We start from the raw sequence: 19,562 nt of genomic DNA, 5'->3' as shown, positions 1-19,562 counted from the left end.
ACACACACACACACACAGGTTTCCAGTCCTTCCTTCAGCTTTAGCAGATTGGCTCCTGGTCAGTTGCCACGGCAACCTGCCGTTTTACTGCAGAATTACTTGCGTGGTCGTTACATTGAAAAGTACTTTCACTTGCTTCCACAACGTTCTGCGTTAATATTGGATCCCGTGGTTCTGCTGCTCCGGTCAGGAAGGAAAAACACCTGAAGTAAAGAAAAGGGCCTGAAGCGCCCAACGTTCTGAATGAGTTCAACATTTTAAATCTAATAATTCTATTAATGCTTTAGATTTGACAGCACTAATATTTCGATCACCATCAGCTGAAAACACAAATTAAACTTTTAGCAACAAACTCTTTGTTTTCAGACGAAACTTGACGCTTCAACGAAACATGAGAAGAAAGTTTGGAAAATAAATGTTTTCACTCGCAGAGGAATTTCAAAGTAAACTGACATTTTGAAGAGAATTCTGGGAAGTTATTTAAGAGTATTACTCGTGTTTTAGTAAAAGCAGGAATGTGAAAATACGTTATCAGTTTTGATCACGTTTTCTGTTAAATCAAATATTTCAAAGTTCTCAGGCGTTAAATCACATTTCAGCTTAAAACTGAATGTTTGACCGTAACGTGAAACTCCCTCTCACACTCTCTTTATACACACACACACACACACACACACACACACACACACACACACACACACACACACACACACACACACACACACACACACATACATATATATATATATATATGTGTGTATCATTTGGGATTTTCAGGTACGGCACAAACTCCACAATACCATTATAAAATGCACACTATACACAAAATTTGGGCGGCTTATTCAGAGACGAAGAGTTTTCAAAAAGTTCCACCGCGGGCGTGGTTTTCCTAAAGTTGCGTGTTCAGCGGTTCTGAGCTCCATCGTTGTGTAAACCCAGCCTCAGATTTATGGTTGTGAAAGTGATATCATCTGTTTTACTGCCCTCTGGTGGTGAGTTGCATGTTCTCCCCCCTGGTCTGTAGACCGCTGCCGGTCCATCAGGGGAATACCTGGATTACCTGGATTACCTGGATTGACTGAGGTTGATGATGAAAAGAGGAGAACCTGCGGCAGCCAGGAGAAGAACCAGTTTGGTTTGTCTCCTCGGTTCTGCAGGTCAGAGACATCGCTCCTCACATGAAGAACCACGGAGACAAACTGAGGTTCTAGATGTTCTGGTGAACGTTGAAGGGTCATTTTATCTTTATTTAAAGTCACATAATCCTCCAGTTCTCCTCTTCACCTCCTCCTCCTGTTCTCCTCCTCCTCCTCCTCCTGTTCACCTCCTCCTCCTCCTCCTCCTCCTGTTCTCCTCCTCCTCCTGTTCTCCTCCTCCTCCTCCTGTTCTCCTCCTCCTCCTCCTGTTCTCCTCCTCCTGTTCTCCTCCTCCTCCTCCTCCTTCTCCTCCTCCTCCTCCTGTTCTCCTCCTCCTCCTCCTCCTCCTCCTGTCCTCCTCCTCCTGTTCTCCTCCTCCTCCTGGTCTGGTCGGTCCAGAAACCTTCAGTATTCTAAGTTTCTAGCTCCTCCTTGATTTTCCTCATTTGAATATTGGATCATAGGAGCTGCATTCAGAATCTGCTGTGTCTGTGTGAGCTGGACTGGCTCCGCCCACACATGCCCATCTTGGGAAGAGGAGGAAGTACTTCCTCTCGTGGTGCCATGTGCCAGAGCAGAGCTGCCTAATTGTGGGAGGAGTCAAAGGGAGGGCCTACCTTGATTGGGATTGGCTAAACCCCCGATGACACTATATAGGGTTTGATCTCTGATTGGCTGGTTGGAGCAACACACTTTTTAAAACCTGGAACAAGCCAGGGACAGAGAGGACAGACTGTCTTCACTTCTGGGACGTCAGTCCAGGTATGGGGACGAGTAGTACTGCTGGAGAACCTCTAGGAAGTGGATTTTACATGATATGACGTCTTTCAAATGTCCCGGAGGTTCCTGGTGGTTCCTGGCGGTTCACAGCAGTTCCTGGCTTTTCTTGGTGGTTCCTGGTTGTTCCTGGCGGTTCCTGGTGCTTCCTGATGCTTCCCGGTGGTTCCTGGTGGTTCCTGGTGGTTCCTGGCGGTTCCTGGTGGTTCCTGGCGGTTCCTGGCGGTTCCTGGTGGTTCCTGGCGGTTCCTGGCGGTTCCTGGTGGTTCCTGGTGGTTCCTGGCGGTTCCTGGTGGTTCCTGGCGGTTCCTGGCGGTTCCTGGTGGTTCCTGGCGGTTCCTGGCGGTTCCTGGCGGTTCCTGGTGGTTCCTGGTGGTTCCTGGCGGTTCCTGGTGGTTCCTGGCGGTTCCTGGCGGTTCCTGGCGGTTCCTGGTGCTTCCTGATGCTTCCCGGTGGTTCCTGGCGGTTCCTGGTGGTTCCTGGCAGTTCCTGGCGGTTCCTGGCGGTTCCTGGCGGTTCACAGCGGTTCGGTTCAAGTCGGACTCTCTGGGAATCAGCTTTTGAACCGTTTCCTGTCCAATCAGCTGATTCGTCCGTTTGAGTTTCGACTCCTCAGAGTTCCTGCTGAGCTCCACGGCGCCCTCGTCTCGGTCCCACTGGTTCTGTCGCTGGAAGTCGTCCAACTTCCTGTCGCAGGTGAACACCACCGCTGGAGGACGACGTGACGGCAGAACGTTGAGCTTCTGGCTTCAGCGGTCCTCAGTGTGTTTCCTCTGCGAGCGGCCGGTCGCCATTTCTAATGGAAACACAAAAGCTTCCTGGTGTTTTGGGGGTTTGTTTCCATGGTAACGGTGCTCAGAGTCACTGAAAACACAACTTTTTAAAAATGCTCCGTCTCCGTGGAAACGGGGAAAACAGAACTTTTCTGAAACGCTGGTTCTGCTTTGTTGTGGACGGTGGTTCTCAGGAGTGTTCACAGACGGTGGTTCTCAGGAGTGTTCACAGACGGTGGTTCTCAGGAGTGTTTACAGACGGTGGTTTCCAGGAGTGTTTCCAAATGATAATGTTTTGAGAAATGTTATCAGACTATTGTTTTTACAGACGCTGGACTTTAGGAGTGTTCACTGATAATGGTTTTATTATCGTTCTCAGATGATGGTTTCCGCTTGTGCTCATGGACAATGGTTTACAGAAGTGTTCAATCTTCTTTTTGCAAGAGTGTTCACAGATGATGGTTTTCAGAACTGTGAGCTGACTTCTTTGGTGCTGTGCTCTGATTGGTCCGTTGCAGCTGCCCGTGTCAGGAAACATGCAGGACGTGTACGGCAGCGGCGGTGGTTTGGCCACGCCCACTGTTACCGTGAGCAACAGCTGCCCGGCCAACCTGCAGGCTGTAAAGAGAGAGATAAACGGTACACACACACACACACACACACACACACACACACACACACACACACACACACACACACACACAGGGTGCTGCAGGGTTTGCATCAGATTGGCTCTTGACGTCGCCATGCCAACAGTTAAGCCCCTCCCCTAACTTCTCTCCCGTGAATAAAATCTGTTCAGCGGTTTGATGATTCAGCATCACCACTTCCTCTGGACACACACACACACACACACACACACACACACACACACACACACACACACACACACACACACACACACACACACACACACACACACACACACACACACACACACACACTTCCTGTTCCACCATAGTGAACTTTTCATGATCAGTTTTGAAGTGAAATGACAGAATAAACATAAAAACACGAACTAAACCTTTGACTGGAGTTAAATCTTAAAGAAGACGTGTGAGGAGGCAGCAGGTCCTTAAAGGAACAAACACCACATGACAACTTGTTTGATTCTCTTTCTGTTCTTCATGTGTTGTAGAGGTGGAAACTAAAGCTCTGATCAAAGAGAGGCAGAAGAAGGACAACCACAACCTGAGTGAGTACCAACAATCACTGCGCCAATCACTGCGTCAACAATCACTGTGTCAACAATCACTGCGCCAATCACTGCTAGGAGCGTCAATCACTGCGCCAATCACTGCGCCAATCACTGCGCCAATCACTGCGCCAATCACTGCGAGGAGCGTCAATCACTGCGTCAATCACTGCGTCAATCACTGCGTCAATCACTGCGTCAATCACTGCGAGGAGCATCAATCACTGCGTCAATCACTGCGTCAATCACTGCGTCAATCACTGCATCAATCACTGCGCCAATCACTGCGCCAACAATCACTGCGCCAATCACTGCGAGGAGCGTCAATCACTGCGTCAATCACTGCGTCAATCACTGCGAGGAGCGTCAATCACTGCGTCAATCACTGCGTCAATCACTGCGAGGAGCATCAATCACTGCGTCAATCACTGCGTCAATCACTGCGAGGAGCATCAATCACTGCGTCAATCACTGCGTCAATCACTGCGTCAATCACTGCGAGGAGCGTCAATCACTGCGTCAATCACTGCGTCAATCACTGCGAGGAGCATCAATCACTGCGTCAATCACTGCGCCAATCACTGCGAGGAGCGTCAATCACTGCGTCAATCACTGCGTCAATCACTGCGTCAATCACTGCGTCAATCACTGCGAGGAGCATCAATCACTGCGTCAATCACTGCGAGGAGCATCAATCACTGCGAGGAGCATCAATCACTGCGTCAATCACTGCGAGGAGCATCAATCACTGCGTCAATCACTGCGTCAATCACTGCGTCAATCACTGCGAGGAGCATCAATCACTGCGAGGAGCGTGTGCAGTCGTACGGAGAGTGGGTCGAGACGAGCTCAGACTGAAGCGTGCTGGACGAGGTCCCGGCTGCGTTCACGCTCGTCGTTTTTGTGTTTCTGTTTGAGAAAAATGTCATATTGACACGGCGACATTCTGAAAAGGATTTCTGTTTCCATGGCAACGACAGCTTAAAACGATATCGTTTTCTGCTCAGACTGAAGCAGCGTTTCCAGAAAGCCTCGTTTTTCCTCTATTTACACGACAAAGGAGCATTTTCAAAAAGTTCCACCTCGGGAGTCGTTCTCAGTAACTTGTGTTTTCAGTGTCTCCAAAGCTCCGTTGTCATGGAAACAAGCATCAGCGTGACGTGGTATCCTCGCAGTGTTTCCTGACTGAACAGGAAGTGAAGCGTTAGAATCCGCTGAGGGTTTAATTCTACTTCCTGTCGGTTCGTCTCTTCCTTCCTCCAGTTTCTCTCAGAAAACGTTAAAGTGACGTTTGTTTCTCTTTCAGTCGAGAGGCGACGACGATTCAACATCAACGATCGGATCAAAGAGCTCGGAGCGCTGATCCCCAAGTCCTCCGACCCGTCAGTACCAAGTAGTACTACTGATACTCATACTACCAACAACACCACTGCTGATACTCTTACTACTGACAACGCTGTACTGTTGAACTGTGTTATTAATGCTGATTACTACTAATTCTACTGCAAATACTACTATTGATGTAATCACTACGAGTCGTCCTCCAACTACAAATGCTAATACTATTACTTTCTGTGCTGTTATATTACTACTCATGCTACAACTAATTAATATGGTACCACTAATGCTAATACCAATAGATGCTACTAATAATGTTACTAGAAAACTATACTAATATGACTACTGCCAATACTACTATTACTAATGATCCAACCACTTTGAATATGTCTGTCAATGTTAATATTAATACTACTAATATTGCGACTGATAATAGAACTAGGTATTACTACTACCAACTGCTGCTACTAAAGCTACTACTCATATGAATGCTACCGCTAATGCTAATGTTGCTACTTATGTTAATGCTACTATTACATGACTTTGAGTGGCACTGTCACTGATACTACCACTACTAATGCTGGTACTACTAACGTGGCAACATTACCAGTCCTACAACGGAGACCGTTTCTAGGAATCACCGTGTACCTGAATGTTTCACCTGGTGACTCTCGTTGTCGCGGTGCTAACGAGGCGGGGCTTCTGATTGGTCGCTCAGGGAGTCCAGGTGGAACAAAGGAACGATCCTGAAGGCGTCGGTGGATTACATCCGCAAGCTGCAGAAGGAGCAGCTCCGGGCCCGAGAGATGGAGGAGCGGCAGAGGAGGCTGGAGAGCAATAACCGCTCGATGCTGCTCCGCATACAGGTGACGTGGGGGGGTGGAGTTAGAATGAGGAGGTGGAGTTAAGAAAACGAGGAGGTGGAGTTAGAATTAGGGGGTGGAGTTAGGAGAATGAGCAGGTGGAGTTATTAAAACGATGAGGTGGAGTTAAGAAAACGAGGTGGAGTTAGGAAAACGAGGAGGGAAACAAGGAGGTGGAGTTATGAAAATGAGGAGGTGGAGTTAGGGAAACGATGAGGTGAAGTTAGACTGAGGAGGTGGAGTTGGAACGAGGAGGTGGAGTTAGACTGAGGAGGTGGAGTTAGACTGAGGAGGTGGAGTTATGAAAATGAGGAGGTGGAGTTTGACTGAGGAGGTGGAGTTAGGAGAACGTGGAGACCAGCACCTCCTCTCACTCAACTTTCTTGTCTCTGGTTGCAGGAGTTGGAGGTCCAGGCTCGCCTCCACGGCCTCTGCTCCTCTTCGTCCTCCCCTCCCACCACCACCCCCACCTCCTCCTCCTCCTCTTCCTCCACCCTGGACCCTCGGACCCTCCTCTCTCTGCCTCCCCCCTTCTCCTGTGCCTCCCCCTCCTCCTCCTGCTCCTCCCTGGTGACTCCCTCGCTGGGTCTGGACGCTCTGAGCTTCGCCGAGCTGGAGGAGGTGCAAGGAGCGTCGGCCATCTTCTCCCCGGACCTGATGTCTGACGTGGGCCTGACGGAGCTGCTGATGGAGGAGGAGGTGGGAGGAGGCGCTGTGATGTCCGACCCGCTGCTCTCCAAGGCCAGCAGCAGGAGGAGCAGCTTCAGCATGGAGGAGGACCTCTGATTGGCCAGTGGGACTCGGAGGCGGGACTCCGGCCACCTGTTTAGTTTTTTTTTTTTTTTTTTTTTTAAATACGGCGGTAACCATGGCAACCACCACCTGTCTTCCATTGCATGGTTGTCGTTCCGTCCTGTAAATATAAAAATGTTCATAAATCTGTCGTCACCATCCTGGAAACTACGGAGAGATTTTATAGGAACAGACGAGTTCCGAGGAGCTTAGTTACTTTTATCAACAGTTTTAGTTACTTCCTGCTTCCTGTCGCGTTTCAACCTCAAAGCTAACGAACAACAACAACAACGTTTGTCTGAATTCAAAGAGGAAATCATGAGTTTAAAAGCTTTTATTGTTCATTAAGGTAAAGCTGGTCGTTAGCCGGTCATTAGCCGGTCGTTAGCCGGTCGTTAGCTGGTCGTTAGCTGGTCGTTAGCATTAGCTGCTATACATTTCCAGGTGAGTATAAACTGAAAGGAGTTGTTGGTTTTCTGTTGCTCACTGTTCTGTCCTCAAACCAAGCCTAGCCCTAAGCTAACCGATGCACTGGAACGTTAGCACAATTAGCTCGTAGCTGCAGCTGCTTGTTGGCGCGGTGTTAGCGAGAGCTGGTGTTTGTTGCTCAAACAGGTCGGCTGAGTAACGAAGCTCTTTAGGGACAAAACACAAAAACTGCTAGCTATTAGCGGGCCGTGATAGCTTGTTTTTGCTTTTCCACACAGCTAATTGGGTTAGCGTTGCTGCCTAGCATGTTTATCTGAAATCGCGATCACTTTCACGAGACCTTGGATCTGAACGCAAAACACAAACATTTCTTTACGTACAAGGTGTGGACTAAGAAAGGTCATATGTAGACACGCCCACATGTAGAGGACACGCCCACATGTAGAGGACACGCCCACATGTAGAGGACACGCCCACTCCACGACTTTCACCTCTAAAATGGACACGTGTTGTTTGAGAGTGGGCGTGTCTCATTCTCAAGTGGGTGGGTCAATTTTTTAAAATGACCCTGTTATGTTAGGGAGGTGGGTGTGTCCTGTTTGGGTGGGGGGGGGGGGGGTGGGTGTCTGTTTAAAAAGGAGGTGTTTCTTGTCCTGAGGTGGGCGTGTCCCGTTCTGAGGTGGGCGTGTCTTATTTTATTGACATGTACTGTTCTGAAACGGTGAGTCCCACTCCAGAGTGAGCGTGTTTTACTGTTGCTAAGTAACAGAGCAGGACTGTTGAGTCACATTGAACCTGTGGAGGATGATTGTCTCCCGCCATGGTAACCCTCCACGGGGCTGACGGTCGCCATGGTAACCCTCCACGGGGCTGACGGTCGCCATGGTAACCCTCAGGTGATCAGATGAATCTGTTCTCCCATAAATAAAATAAATAATAAATGGACTCACTGATTTAGTACTTTTGAGCTGAACAGCCCCAAAGAGCTTCTCAGAGCTCATCACACTCACCCCCCACTGGAGGCTGCAGCCCTGCAGGGGGCAACACTCCAATGGGGCAGTTTGGGGTTCAGTGTCTTGCCCAAGGACACTTCGGCATGTGGGCAGGCAGAGATGGGAATGGAACCTGCAACCTTCCGATTGGGAGATGACCGCTGTAACCAACCAAGCTATGCCGCGGTAAAGGGAAATTATTCACTTTCTTTATTGTCATTTATGTTTATTTCATGTTTTGTTGTTTATTACCTCAGTTAGAATCAAACGTTTCACATTCTGACTTTTTATATAGAAATAAACTTCTAAACCAACGAACATGTGTTGCTTTCCATTGTTGTTTTCACACTTTGTCCTGAAATTATATTTTATAACTAAACATCTTGAGAAATGTTTAGAATCTAATTGTTTATATTGTGAGGAAGAATAAAATGATAAAGAAAAAGTAGAGTGAGGGAGTTCTGCTGTTGTCCAGCAGGAGGCGACATTCCACTGAATAGAGATTAAAATAAATCGTTACAAAAGTCTTAAATTGATCTAAAACGTACGTTTAACTAAAAGCACAGAATATCCATCCTGAGCTTTTGAAAGTTTTGTCAAATTCAAACACTTTTAAAATAGTTTCTTCTTTGTTGTACTTTGTTTTAAGTTGTAGTTTCCGCTTGTTTATGTACAAAGTTTTCTCTCTTTTTGAATTAATTTCTTGTTTCGGAGTTAGTTCTTGTTATTTTTACCTGAACGTTGGAACATTTTGTGTGTGTGTGTGTGTGTGTGTGTGTGTGTGTGTGTGTGTGTGTGTGTGTGTGTGTCTTTGATGCCTGCCGTCCCGGGGGTCAGAGGTCAGCTGTCTTTTCACAGATTTCCCGTTTCCTGTTTGGACGTGCTCGCATGCCGTCTTCCTGTCCTGCCCCCCTGCTGAGCCGTCGGTCTCTGGAGCCGGAGACATGAGGGGACAGTTAATGTCCTGAGCAGTGAGACACAGTAACGCCCATCTGTTCTTGATTCATTTCAAATCTTACAATCAAACACAATTTGTCCAACATTCTTGATCCTCCAGGTCTGCCTATCGTTTTACTCTGAAGGATTTTTTGTTTGTTTAAAAGTTGTTTTCTTTCTAACTTGTGTATTTTGACTCAGAGACCATTTATCAATATTCTACCTATTCTGCATTTTCAGGAATAAAACATGCGCATCCTGTCACGTTCACCCAAAGATGTTGATATATGATGAGTTAACAACAGAAATAATTTCCCAACAAAAGAAGAATCTTATGTTAAAGTTTATGTTGATGATCGCAGGTCGCAGACATTTAGTGAAAAGTTTCTTCTGTTTGTTCAAAAGTTTTTGTAAAAGTTCCTCCGTCCATTGAAATGTTCCGTTTATTAAAGTTTCTGTCGGATTATTAGTTTGTTAGTTTTTTTATGGACCAAAGAAAATCTGAAGTTTTATTTTAATGTGAAGTTTGTTTATTCAAAATAAAACATACAGTTTATAAAGAGTTCCTTCACGTTTGGTGAAATCTGAAAAACACTTTTCAAAAATGGAACGAATCAAAATAATAATTATTAAAAAGATAATCATAACAACAACCACAATAACAATAACAGTATTAACAACACTAATAATGATAATAATAATATTCACAATAATATTAACAATAACAATAATAATAAGAACAGTAATAGTCTGTTTCTGTCCTTTCATTTGAGCAGAAACATGTTGGTGACATCACACCCTTGCCCTCCTCTGATTGGCTGCTACGAGGGGAAGCAGATGGCGCAGCACTCCAGGCAGATCTCCAGGAAGTCTGACGAGCCGCAGCATCCCTCCAGTATCCCACAATCCAACACGGCCTGACACGCCTCCTCTGAGCACGCCGCATCGCCCGCCGCTTCAACGCAGCAGCAGCAGCAGTCGCCCGCCACGCCGCAGCAGCTGGCTCCGCCCACTCCGCACGCCAGACACTCCCCCAGGGCGGAGCACATGGACAGCAGCTGGCAGTAAAGACAGGCCAGCAGGCAGTGGAGGCAGCAGTCTGCAGGGACAGCCAATCAGAGGACAGCAGGCGGTCAGCTGATCCACCTCCAATCAATACTCCATTACCTCTCCAAAACCTACTGGAGTTACTCCATTGCAGTTAGTTACTTCTCTAAAAAGTATTCACTGTCATAGTTACCACTGTTAGAGATAAGGTCGTGAAGTGGGCTGGTAAGGTGAAGCTCAAGTGACCGGTCACTGTTATGCAAGTTACTCAGTTACAGTTACTTAAGTTCCGGTGAGGTTTATTTTGAAGGGTTGTGGCACCGCCATCTCTCCGTCCTGTTACTGGTTACTGTTACACTTAGGCCCCGTTTCCACGGCAACGTTTCACGTGAAAAAGCATTGTTTACACATCAACAATCTGAAAACAGTGTCCGTTTCCATGACAACAGCAGACGGGTTTCACTTTACTGCAGGAATCAAACCGTGATGTTGCTGGGCGGTCGGCCGGTTGCTGGGCGATGCCCGTCAGTGTGTGTGTTCTGAACAGATAACACCCCCCCCCCCCCCCCCCCCCCCCCGCCCCCACCCCCCGCGGCTGTTGGGGTTTTAGCACTGATAAACGGTCGGTGAGAGTTCTTCTGTTTTCGTTCCACTGACACTGGCAGTGGTCGGCGAGGCCGTTAGTCCACTTCCTGTTGACCCGGCCGCTTTACGATGACTGTGAAAACACCCCTTTATCCAGGCCCCTGCCAGACTGGACCCCCCAGGAAAAAAAATTAACCAGAACCCCCCCAGGAAGAATCAAGAACCAGAACCCCCCCCAGATAGAAGCCTGGGTCCGGTTTGGATCAGAACCATCAAACACAAGGAAGCGATCTGATTGGCTCACCATCTCCAGCAGCCTCCTTAATGTGGGCAGCGTCCGACTTGAAGGAGGCGTGGCTCCTCGTGGAGGATAAGCGCTTCTGATTGGTGCTCTGGTGATCATGGTGTCTGCTACAGGTGGACAACCGCGAAGAAGATGGAGGAGGAGGAAGAGGAGAGAGAGACTCATTGGTTGAGGAGCCGTCAATCAACGAGTCATAGCTGCTGTTGGCATCGTCCGACCTGAGAGTGGGCGGAGCTTCTTCTGTCAGAGGAAAGGAAACGTTTCAATTCAGATCAATGGAGAAAATCTTCAGGTGAGATGGTCCCAGGTGAGACCCGATCCCAGACTCCCAGGTCAGGTCTATAAAGCCACTACCTGGGCTCCGGTCACCTGAACTACCTACTAGGTAATAGCTGAGATATTTAACTACCAATAGAAACCAACAGGTTCATCAATAAAGAGTGAAAGTAACTTAAGTGAAAAGGTAATCAGTAACTGCAAAGTTCTTAGTAGTAATCAGTCACTGCCGAAAGTAGTGTAACTTCTTCTACCCAGATTACAGGTACTTTCCGAATCCCCACCTGTGCTGTGATGTGGCACCGTCCCATTGGCTCGTGGCTGGACCACGATGCATCCTGATTGATCCCTATTGGCCCCGCCTTCAGTGACATCACAGGCACCACAGCGTGGCTTCGCCTCCATCCTGACAGGATGATTAAATACAGCTGGTTATCTAGTTAGTTAGCTGATTGGTCGGTCGGTCAGTCAGTTAGTCAGTTAGTTGGTTGGTTTAGTTAATTGGTTTAGTCAGTCGGTCGGTTGGTTAGTTGGTTTAGTTGGTCGGTCGGTCAGTGAGGTTGATTGGTTGGTTGGTGAGTTAGTTAGTTAGTTAGTTAGTTAGTTAGTTAGTTAGTTAGTTAGTTAGTTAGTTAGTTAGCAGTGTGTTTTGATGCAGCTGTCCTGTTTCTCTCTCGTTTCTTCTGGTTTCGTAGAAACGCTCAGCGACGGTTCTAGAATGTTCTGGAATAAGTGGCGGTTCCAGATGATGAATGTTGAAGAAGCTGACAGAGTTCTGGAGGATCAGCGTGGAGCTCCAGAACATCAGGAAAGATTCTGGGTTTAGATTTAAAGCTTCATCGTCTGACCCTCAGGATCAAACTGCTACATTGGTTATAAAACCAAAACTGTTTGTTTATTTATTTATTTATTTATTTATTTATTTATTTATTGGCATCAAAGATATTTAATAATGTAATTTAATCACATAATTGTCATAAAATGTCCTGCTTGTTTTCTCTCCTTGTTCAAACACACACACACACACACACACACACACACACACACACACACACACACACACACACACACACACACACACACACACACACACACACACACACACACACACACACACACACACACACACAGGTTAAATTGTTAAAATACTGGGATATAATTTAGAAAATATTATTAACTTAGTAAGTAAATCTCATTGACAAAACACAATCCGAGTGTTGAATTCATCGTTTTCATGAAGTTAATCCGGATTAAAATGTGACTAACGTTGATCTTTAGATACAAACAACCGACGATAGAAAGATGGGTTTAGTTTAAGCAGTTTTAAAGCTAAATTCCAGTTTTAGTTCAAACATCCAGCTTCTCTCAGGCTCAAACACCAGAACAAACAGAAAGTTTCTCACCTGCGGACTTTCTCTCTTTCCTCTCTTTTCTTTTCTCTCTTTTCTTTTCTCTCTTTTCTTTTCTCTCTCTTCTCGCTTCACATTCAAAACTTCACGCACTTTATGTCGTCAACGTGTGAACGAGCGCGGCGCACGGGCACGAGCCTTCCTTTGGAGCAGCAGGGGCGCATCTTCTTACCCAGTAGTCGGGGGGGGGGGGGCTGGAGGAGGCTCCCCGGGAGGAGGAAGAGGAGGAGGAGGAGGAGGAGGAGGAGGAGGAGGAGGAGGAGCAGCAGCAGCAGCAGCAGAAGTGAGGGTGAGGGCTGGCAGGTTCCTGGTTTGCAGCTTTCAGCCATCAGGGCAACAACATGGAGCTTTTCTTCATCGTCATCTTCATCGGTCAGTACCTTTAACCTTTAACCTTTAACCTCTGACCTAACTCTCAGGATGTCAGTGGTGTAACTAAGTATTTGCACTTTGTTACTTTACACTTTTTGATTACAGAAAGTAGAGAAATGTTTATTCATCATTTTCAGCTTCTAAAAGCCTTTTTTTTTTTTTAAGTTCCATTTGAACCAAAATCCACTTCTGGATTCCACTTGGAGCCAGTCTGGATTAAATCCAGCCCAGTCTGGATTAAATCCAGCCCAGTCTGGATTAAATCCTGCTCCACCAGTGAGATTACAGTTCAAAAATATCCAAATCTCACATTTTCTCTGTTTTAGCGAAAATTACAAAGAAACAAGTCACATGTATTGTAATGTTTACCAAATCTGTAGTCAATTCAAATTTAATCTGGGATTAATTCCAGTTTATTCTGTGATTAAATCCTGCAGCTCTCAGCTTCCAGCACAGCTGAGCATCAGGTCCGTTTCAGTCCCAAATCCAGATTTAATCCCAGTTCAGTCACAACGGAGCAGAAACGATGTGCAGAATGAGACAAACTCCAGTCGGGAGTTCGTCTCCGACGCTGTGACCTTCTGCAGGCTTTCACTCTGCAATACCAGTTTACACCACCAGATGGTGTACTGAGTCACTCAGCATCCACACAGTCACCCGTTCCCATTCTGTAATCAGCGTGAACAAACTCCTTGGTGCGGCGGCGCTACGAAGAAAGTCTGTTCACTGATTTTAGTTTATCAGATAAAATAGCTTCTAAAAGATTGTTTACGTTTTACTGAGCGACACTGAGCTGCTGCGGAGAGGGTCGTCTGGAGTAACACTGAGACGGACTGTCTAAAGGAAGAAGCATAAAGTAATAACAATAATAGTAATAACAATAATAGTAATTAAACAATAATAGTAATAACAATAATAAAATGTAATAATAATAAATTAGGAAAAAAGAGAAGAAGAAAGAAGACGTTAGAAAATGTGACCAATTGAACAATGAAGGTTAAAAATAGAGCGAAGTCAGAAGGAAAGTTTCACTTCAGCTTCCAGAATAAATCAAACTGAAGGAAACGAGTCGTATTCCTCGTCCTGGAGCATCGCAGGAGCATTAACATTAGTATTAACATTAGTATTAGCAATAGCATTCGCATCAGCATCAGAGCAGCAGGCGGAGGTTTCGGGTCTCGAACCGGGGAACCAGACGTGGGGATGAAGTGGAGCCTTCCACTGTTCCAGTTTTCAGAAAGTGAAACGCTGCCACTGGTTACAGAACCACACGTTCTCTCCAGAAAGCCGACTCAGCGTCTGAGGAACGTTCTCCTTTATGATGTTCTGAACGTAAAGAAACACAAATATAAAGTCCAACTGAGGCAGAATCTCTTTACTTTTTTTAAGTATTTTTCCTGCAGAATCCCCGACCTGCTCTCAGTCTTACTCAATCCATCTTCAGGAAGTGTGTCGGTTCCATTTCCTCTATTGCTCCGGTGAGGAGGGTTCATGTGGCAGACGACCTGCTGACCCGGAACCTTCCAGACCAACTGCAGCTCCACGGTTCTTATTAAACAAACCCGAGTTCATTCCCACTTGATTCTTCTCTAAAGTCAGTCTGTCACATCTGGTTTGTCCTTTCTGGAGGAGCAGTGGATCCTGGTTAAACTGCCTCAGACACTGGAAGGTTCCATTTAGATTCACAGGTCAAAAGAAACTAGAACCACTGGCTGACTAGAGTCTAGAGCTGAGCTGGAAACTGAACAGGACGGTGGTGAAACTGAACAGGACAGTGGTGAAACTGAACAGGACGGTGGTGAAACTGAACAGGACAATGGTGAAACTGAACAGGACGGTGGTGAAACTGAACAGGACAGTGATGAAACTGAACAGGACGGTGGTGAAACTGAACAGGACGGTGGTGAAACTGAACAGGACAGTGATGAAACTGAACAGGACGGTGGTGAAACTGAACAGGACAGTGGTGAAACTGAACAGGACAATGGTGAAACTGAACAGGACGGTGGTGAAACTGAACAGGACGGTGGTGAAACTGAACAGGACAGTGGTGAAACTGAACAGGACAATGGTGAAACTGAACAGGACGGTGGTGAAACTGAACAGGACAGTGGTGAAACTGAACAGGACAATGGTGAAACTGAACAGGACGGTGGTGAAACTGAACAGGACAGTGGTGAAACTGAACAGGACGGTGGTGAAACTGAACAGGACGGTGGTGAAACTGAACAGGACGGTGGTGAAACTGAACAGGACGGTGGTGAAACTGAACAGGACGGTGGTGAAACTGAACAGGACGGTGGTGAAACTGAACAGGACAGTGGTGAAACTGAACAGGACAGTCACTGTCCATCAGTGTTGGTCTTCACTGTGACGCTCCGATCCAGAGAATCGTTGTGGAGCAGCGATATGAAGCTGTGATTGTTCTTCATTCTATAAAAAACCCGAGTCAGGATTTCTTCTCCAGAGGAGTTGCAGGTTCAACAACCGAAACGAACAAACTAACCAACTCGCTTTAGCTTCAGCAAGTCTTGTTCCGTAGTACAAGTTTGCGCCACTAGATGGCGTATCGAGTGACTAAAAAAAGCAATAAGAATAGTAAACCCAGACGAGTCGCCACTGGTCCGGGACAAACGGTCCTGAAGGACTCTACAGCAGGAAATGACCCGTCTCTCTCTTTCTCTCTCCCCCCCCCCTCCCTCTTCCCCCCCCCCCCTCTCTCTCTCTCTCTCCCTCCCCCTCTCTCCCCCCCCTCTCTCCCCCCCCCTCCCTCTCCCCCCCCCCTCTCTCTCTCTCTCCCTCCCCCTCTCTCCCCCCCACCTCCCCCCCCCCCCCTCTCTCTCTCTCCCTCCCCCCCCTCTCCCCCCCCCAGCCGTGCAGGTCGAGCGGACGGCGGTCGTCAGTGCTCAGACACACGTGTCGGCGGCGGTTGGAGGAAGCGTGACGGTCATGTGCCGCTTCTCGTTCGCCGGTTCGTGGAAGATCTTCTGCAGGGACGAATGTCAAGGAGACAAACTTCTGGTCCAGACGTTGAGCGACGCGGCTCAGAGCGGCCGATACGGCGTCAGCTACGACGAAGCGTCGCACAATGTGCTGGTCAGCATCTCGCAGCTCGCCACGTCCGACTCGGGCTGGTACCACTGTGGCCTGGCCACGCCCTCCTCAGCGTATTCGCTCTCTGCGTTCCACGTCTCCGTCACAGAGGGTAAGGATGGACGGAGATGATTCTGAACGATGATCACAGTTCTGACCAGAACCTTCGTCGAGGAACTTTCTTATGACATTGGTCACGTGGCGTTTTTATTGAGCAAAAACTACGAAAACATTCCCAAGATGAAATCGACAGGTTACTAACTGTCTATAAGGCCGATTTCCACTAATTCCTCCTCGGCCCTACTTGACTGGACTGGACTGGACTGGACTGGACTGGACTGGACTGGACTGGACTCGAGGAAGGACTGGATTGGACTGGACTGGACTGCACTGGACTGAACTGGACTGGACTGGACTCGAGGAAGGACTGGACTGGACTGGACTGGACTGGACTGGATCAGGGTCTTGATCACAGACCTCTTCCTGGGGCTTGTTTCAGGGTCCATCCCTTCAGTCTTGACGCCGCTGAGAGTCCAGCCTTCAAACTCCATGTCAGGAGGATCCAGACCGCTGGAGTCCCCTCAAGTCCCCACCCAGAGTCCAGAGGAGGAACCAGGTACCAGTCTGGGTTCTGCACTAAATCTCAGTCCCGTTTAGACGATGACTTCATGTCAATACAGAAACTTTAGGAGCGTTTTGAGGGACTGTTAACAGGAGGACGGAGGGCGGAGCCTCAAAAACACAATTATTGGAAATGACTCTGTTGCTATGGAAACGGGGGAAGCGCTGGTCCTGGTCCTGGTCACCATGTTGGTACTAACTGTTTCTTCTGCACATGCTCAGTAGAGCCAATCAGAACAACGTTTTCACCGTGGTGTCATGACTCCCAGTCTGTATTCTCCTGGGACTTGATACTTTTATTTTGATAGTTACCATAATAACTATAACAATCCAACTTGGTGGTCTGTCCACTAGAATGTTCTCCCAGTGTTCATGCTTAGAACTCATTGTTCTGTGTGTGTGTGTGTGTGTGTGTGTGTGTGTGTGTGTGTGTGTGTGTGTGTGTGTGTGTGTGTGTGTGTGTGTGTACTTTCAGTACTAAAACTAACAACAGCACCCTCTAGTGGTCAGAACCCTTCAGGAGCGTGGCTGCATGTCGGAGTGTCTCTGGTGGTTTTCACTCTGGTGGTTTCGCTGCTCGCTGCGTTCCTGGTCTACCGAGGAAGGACCACAGGTCACACACACACACACACACACACACACACACACACACACACACACACACACACACACACACACACACACACACACACACACACACACACACACACACACACACACACACACACATTTTGAGACTCAAAGTTTTCACAAACTTATACAAATCTACATTTTTGATTCAGTGACGTAAAGTTTGTTGTTGTTTACTTCTCAGGTCTGAAGGCTGAAGGAAAGTCATGTGACACCAACATGGAGGTGAAGGCAGGCGTTATGCTAAAGAGCTAAAACCCTAGCGTAGCATCGTCTCGTCACTGTGGGAAAAATTAAATCATCATAGTGGGATTTGTAAGCTATGAATACAGGCTAATGCTAATCACAGTTGCTGAGAACATGCTAATGCTAATGCTAAACAGACTAATGCGAATCACAGCTATTGTGGCTACATGCTAATGCTAATGCTAAACAGACTAATGCGAATCACAGCTATTGTGGCTACATGCTAATGCTAATCACAGTGGGACATCTTTCATGTTGCCGTTAGGGTAACTGAGTTACTTTAACTGTGTGTGTGTGTGTGTGTGTGTGTGTGTGTGTGTGTGTGTGTGTGTGTGTGTGTGTGTGTGTGTGTGTGTGTGTGTTCAGGATGTTCTCTATGAGAACTGTGTCTCAGAGAGGAACTATGAGGATCTGGATCCGTCCAGCAGGGAGAAGAACCAGGATTATTCCACGCTAACAGATTAGCCTCAACACGCCGCGGTGTCAGATTACAGATTATCACCTGAGTTCAGCTTCTTCTCCTCCAGCTGTGGATTAAAGAAGAAATGTTCGGCAGTGACGGGGACACAGGGTTTATTCGCCGAGTGTAAAAAGTAACTAGTTACTTGATAATGTAATGCCCTGTGGTGATGTACCGTGTGCTAATGCTAACTGATTGAGTGAAACGTGAATGCTGATCACGGCTCCTCTCTTCAGTCCAAACTTTTTGAAACAGAAACAAACTTGGTTCTGAACTTCGACACTTTCAACAAAACGTCTGGAGATCAATGAGATTATTGATTGTTGTGCAGCTCGTTGCTAAAGAGACAAACAGAAATAAAAGTTATGTTTCATGTTTTATTCTGTTTTCAGGAGTTATGATGTTTTCAGATTCATCAGAATATATATGGATGTTTTTCCTCCAGTCGCCACTAGATGGAGCTGCTGTCAAACCAGCTTGAGAATTAATGAGTGAAACGTCCATGTTTTTGTTTTCCCATGAATTTTGCTCGGAATGAAGAAGAAGTCCACAGCTGACAGTTAAAGACGTTTCACCTCACAAACAGAATAATTACTGCAGAACAATATAATCTGGTCTCATTTCTGAAAAGGAGCGAGAAGTACAACTTAATAAATCCCTTCTCATTTAATAATCTGATCAGTTCATTTCAACGTGTTAGAAAACTACTGTAGATGTGATTATCTAAAGAAACAGGGTAAATATAAAGCATTTTAAAAGAAAACATATTTAATAAAGTATAATCATGATTATGGAACGATATTATTACAAATATGACCAATAATTACTGACACATGTCTTTATCAACACGTTTGACCAAATCAGAAATATACAAACATAAATACAATTATACTCTAATCTAACATGAGCTAGTAGAGGAGGGGAACCTGCAGAACCAGACTCAGAGGAGGAGGACCCTGCAGAACCAGACTCAGAAGAGGAGAACCTGCAGAACCAGACTCAGAGGAGAACCTGCAGAACCAGACTCAGAGGAGAACCTGCAGAACCAGACTCAGAGGAGGAGGACCCTGCAGAACCAGACTCAGAGGAGGAACCTGCAGAACCAGACTCAGAGGAGGAGGACCCTGCAGAACCAGACTCAGAGGAGGAAGACCCTGCAGAACCAGACTCAGAGGAGGAACCTGCAGAACCAGACTCAGAGGAGGAGGACCCTGCAGAACCAGACTCAGAGGTGGAAGACCCTGCAGAACCAGACTCAGAGGAGGAACCTGCAGAACCAGACTCAGAG

At 46.9% G+C, this 19,562-nt stretch overlaps 3 protein-coding genes across 3 annotated transcripts in view; 2 read left to right on the top strand and 1 right to left on the bottom strand.

Annotated features, from left to right (window-relative positions):
- The window catches only part of tfe3a (transcription factor binding to IGHM enhancer 3a), a 15,990-nt gene extending 7,383 nt beyond the window's left edge, over positions 1–8,607 (top strand). The window contains exons 7-11 of the mRNA XM_080470453.1: positions 3,205–3,325; positions 3,825–3,881; positions 5,188–5,263; positions 5,938–6,085; positions 6,482–8,607. Coding sequence (XP_080326579.1) covers positions 3,205–3,325; positions 3,825–3,881; positions 5,188–5,263; positions 5,938–6,085; positions 6,482–6,868 — 789 coding nt within the window. The 3' untranslated portion in view covers positions 6,869–8,607. The remainder of the gene's footprint in view (positions 1–3,204; positions 3,326–3,824; positions 3,882–5,187; positions 5,264–5,937; positions 6,086–6,481) is intronic.
- A 1,140-nt stretch (positions 8,608–9,747) lies between these two features.
- LOC308113915 (myoD family inhibitor) lies at positions 9,748–12,964 on the bottom strand. The gene is made up of 4 exons (XM_080470475.1): positions 12,847–12,964; positions 11,728–11,849; positions 11,168–11,407; positions 9,748–10,330 (listed from the first exon to the last, which is right to left on the bottom strand). Exons 2-4 carry the CDS (start codon positions 11,846–11,848, stop codon positions 10,053–10,055), a joined length of 639 nt encoding a protein of 212 aa, XP_080326601.1. The 5' UTR covers position 11,849; positions 12,847–12,964; the 3' UTR covers positions 9,748–10,052.
- On the top strand, positions 12,483–18,941 carry LOC308113914 (uncharacterized protein). The gene is made up of 6 exons (XM_080470474.1): positions 12,483–13,224; positions 16,097–16,429; positions 16,817–16,933; positions 17,414–17,551; positions 17,753–17,793; positions 18,181–18,941. Exons 1-6 carry the CDS (start codon positions 13,194–13,196, stop codon positions 18,277–18,279), a joined length of 759 nt encoding a protein of 252 aa, XP_080326600.1. The 5' UTR covers positions 12,483–13,193; the 3' UTR covers positions 18,280–18,941.
- The last annotated feature ends 621 nt before the right edge of the window (positions 18,942–19,562 follow it).

This window comes from Lipophrys pholis (genome assembly GCF_963383615.2).
Source record: "Lipophrys pholis genome assembly, chromosome: 8".
Classification (NCBI taxonomy): domain Eukaryota; kingdom Metazoa; phylum Chordata; class Actinopteri; order Blenniiformes; family Blenniidae; genus Lipophrys; species Lipophrys pholis.
The sequence above is the reverse complement of the archived record's forward strand: the minus strand, read 5'-3'. Positions and strand labels throughout refer to the sequence as shown.

Excerpts from the sequence above, each read along its gene's own strand:
- LOC308113915 (XM_080470475.1), bottom strand. The coding sequence starts at position 11,848 with ATGGAGGCGAAGCCACGCTGTGGTGCCTGTGATGTCACTGAAGGCGGG. Across the intron at positions 11,408-11,727 it reads GGTGCCACATCACAGCACAG|AAGAAGCTCCGCCCACTCTC; the intron begins GTGGGGATTCGG and ends TTCCTCTGACAG. Across the intron at positions 10,331-11,167 it reads TAAGGAGGCTGCTGGAGATG|ACTGCTGCCTCCACTGCCTG; the intron begins GTGAGCCAATCA and ends CTGTCCCTGCAG.
- LOC308113914 (XM_080470474.1), top strand. The coding sequence starts at position 13,194 with ATGGAGCTTTTCTTCATCGTCATCTTCATCG. Across the intron at positions 16,934-17,413 it reads GAGTCCAGAGGAGGAACCAG|TACTAAAACTAACAACAGCA; the intron begins GTACCAGTCTGG and ends GTGTACTTTCAG. Across the intron at positions 17,552-17,752 it reads CTACCGAGGAAGGACCACAG|GTCTGAAGGCTGAAGGAAAG; the intron begins GTCACACACACA and ends TTTACTTCTCAG.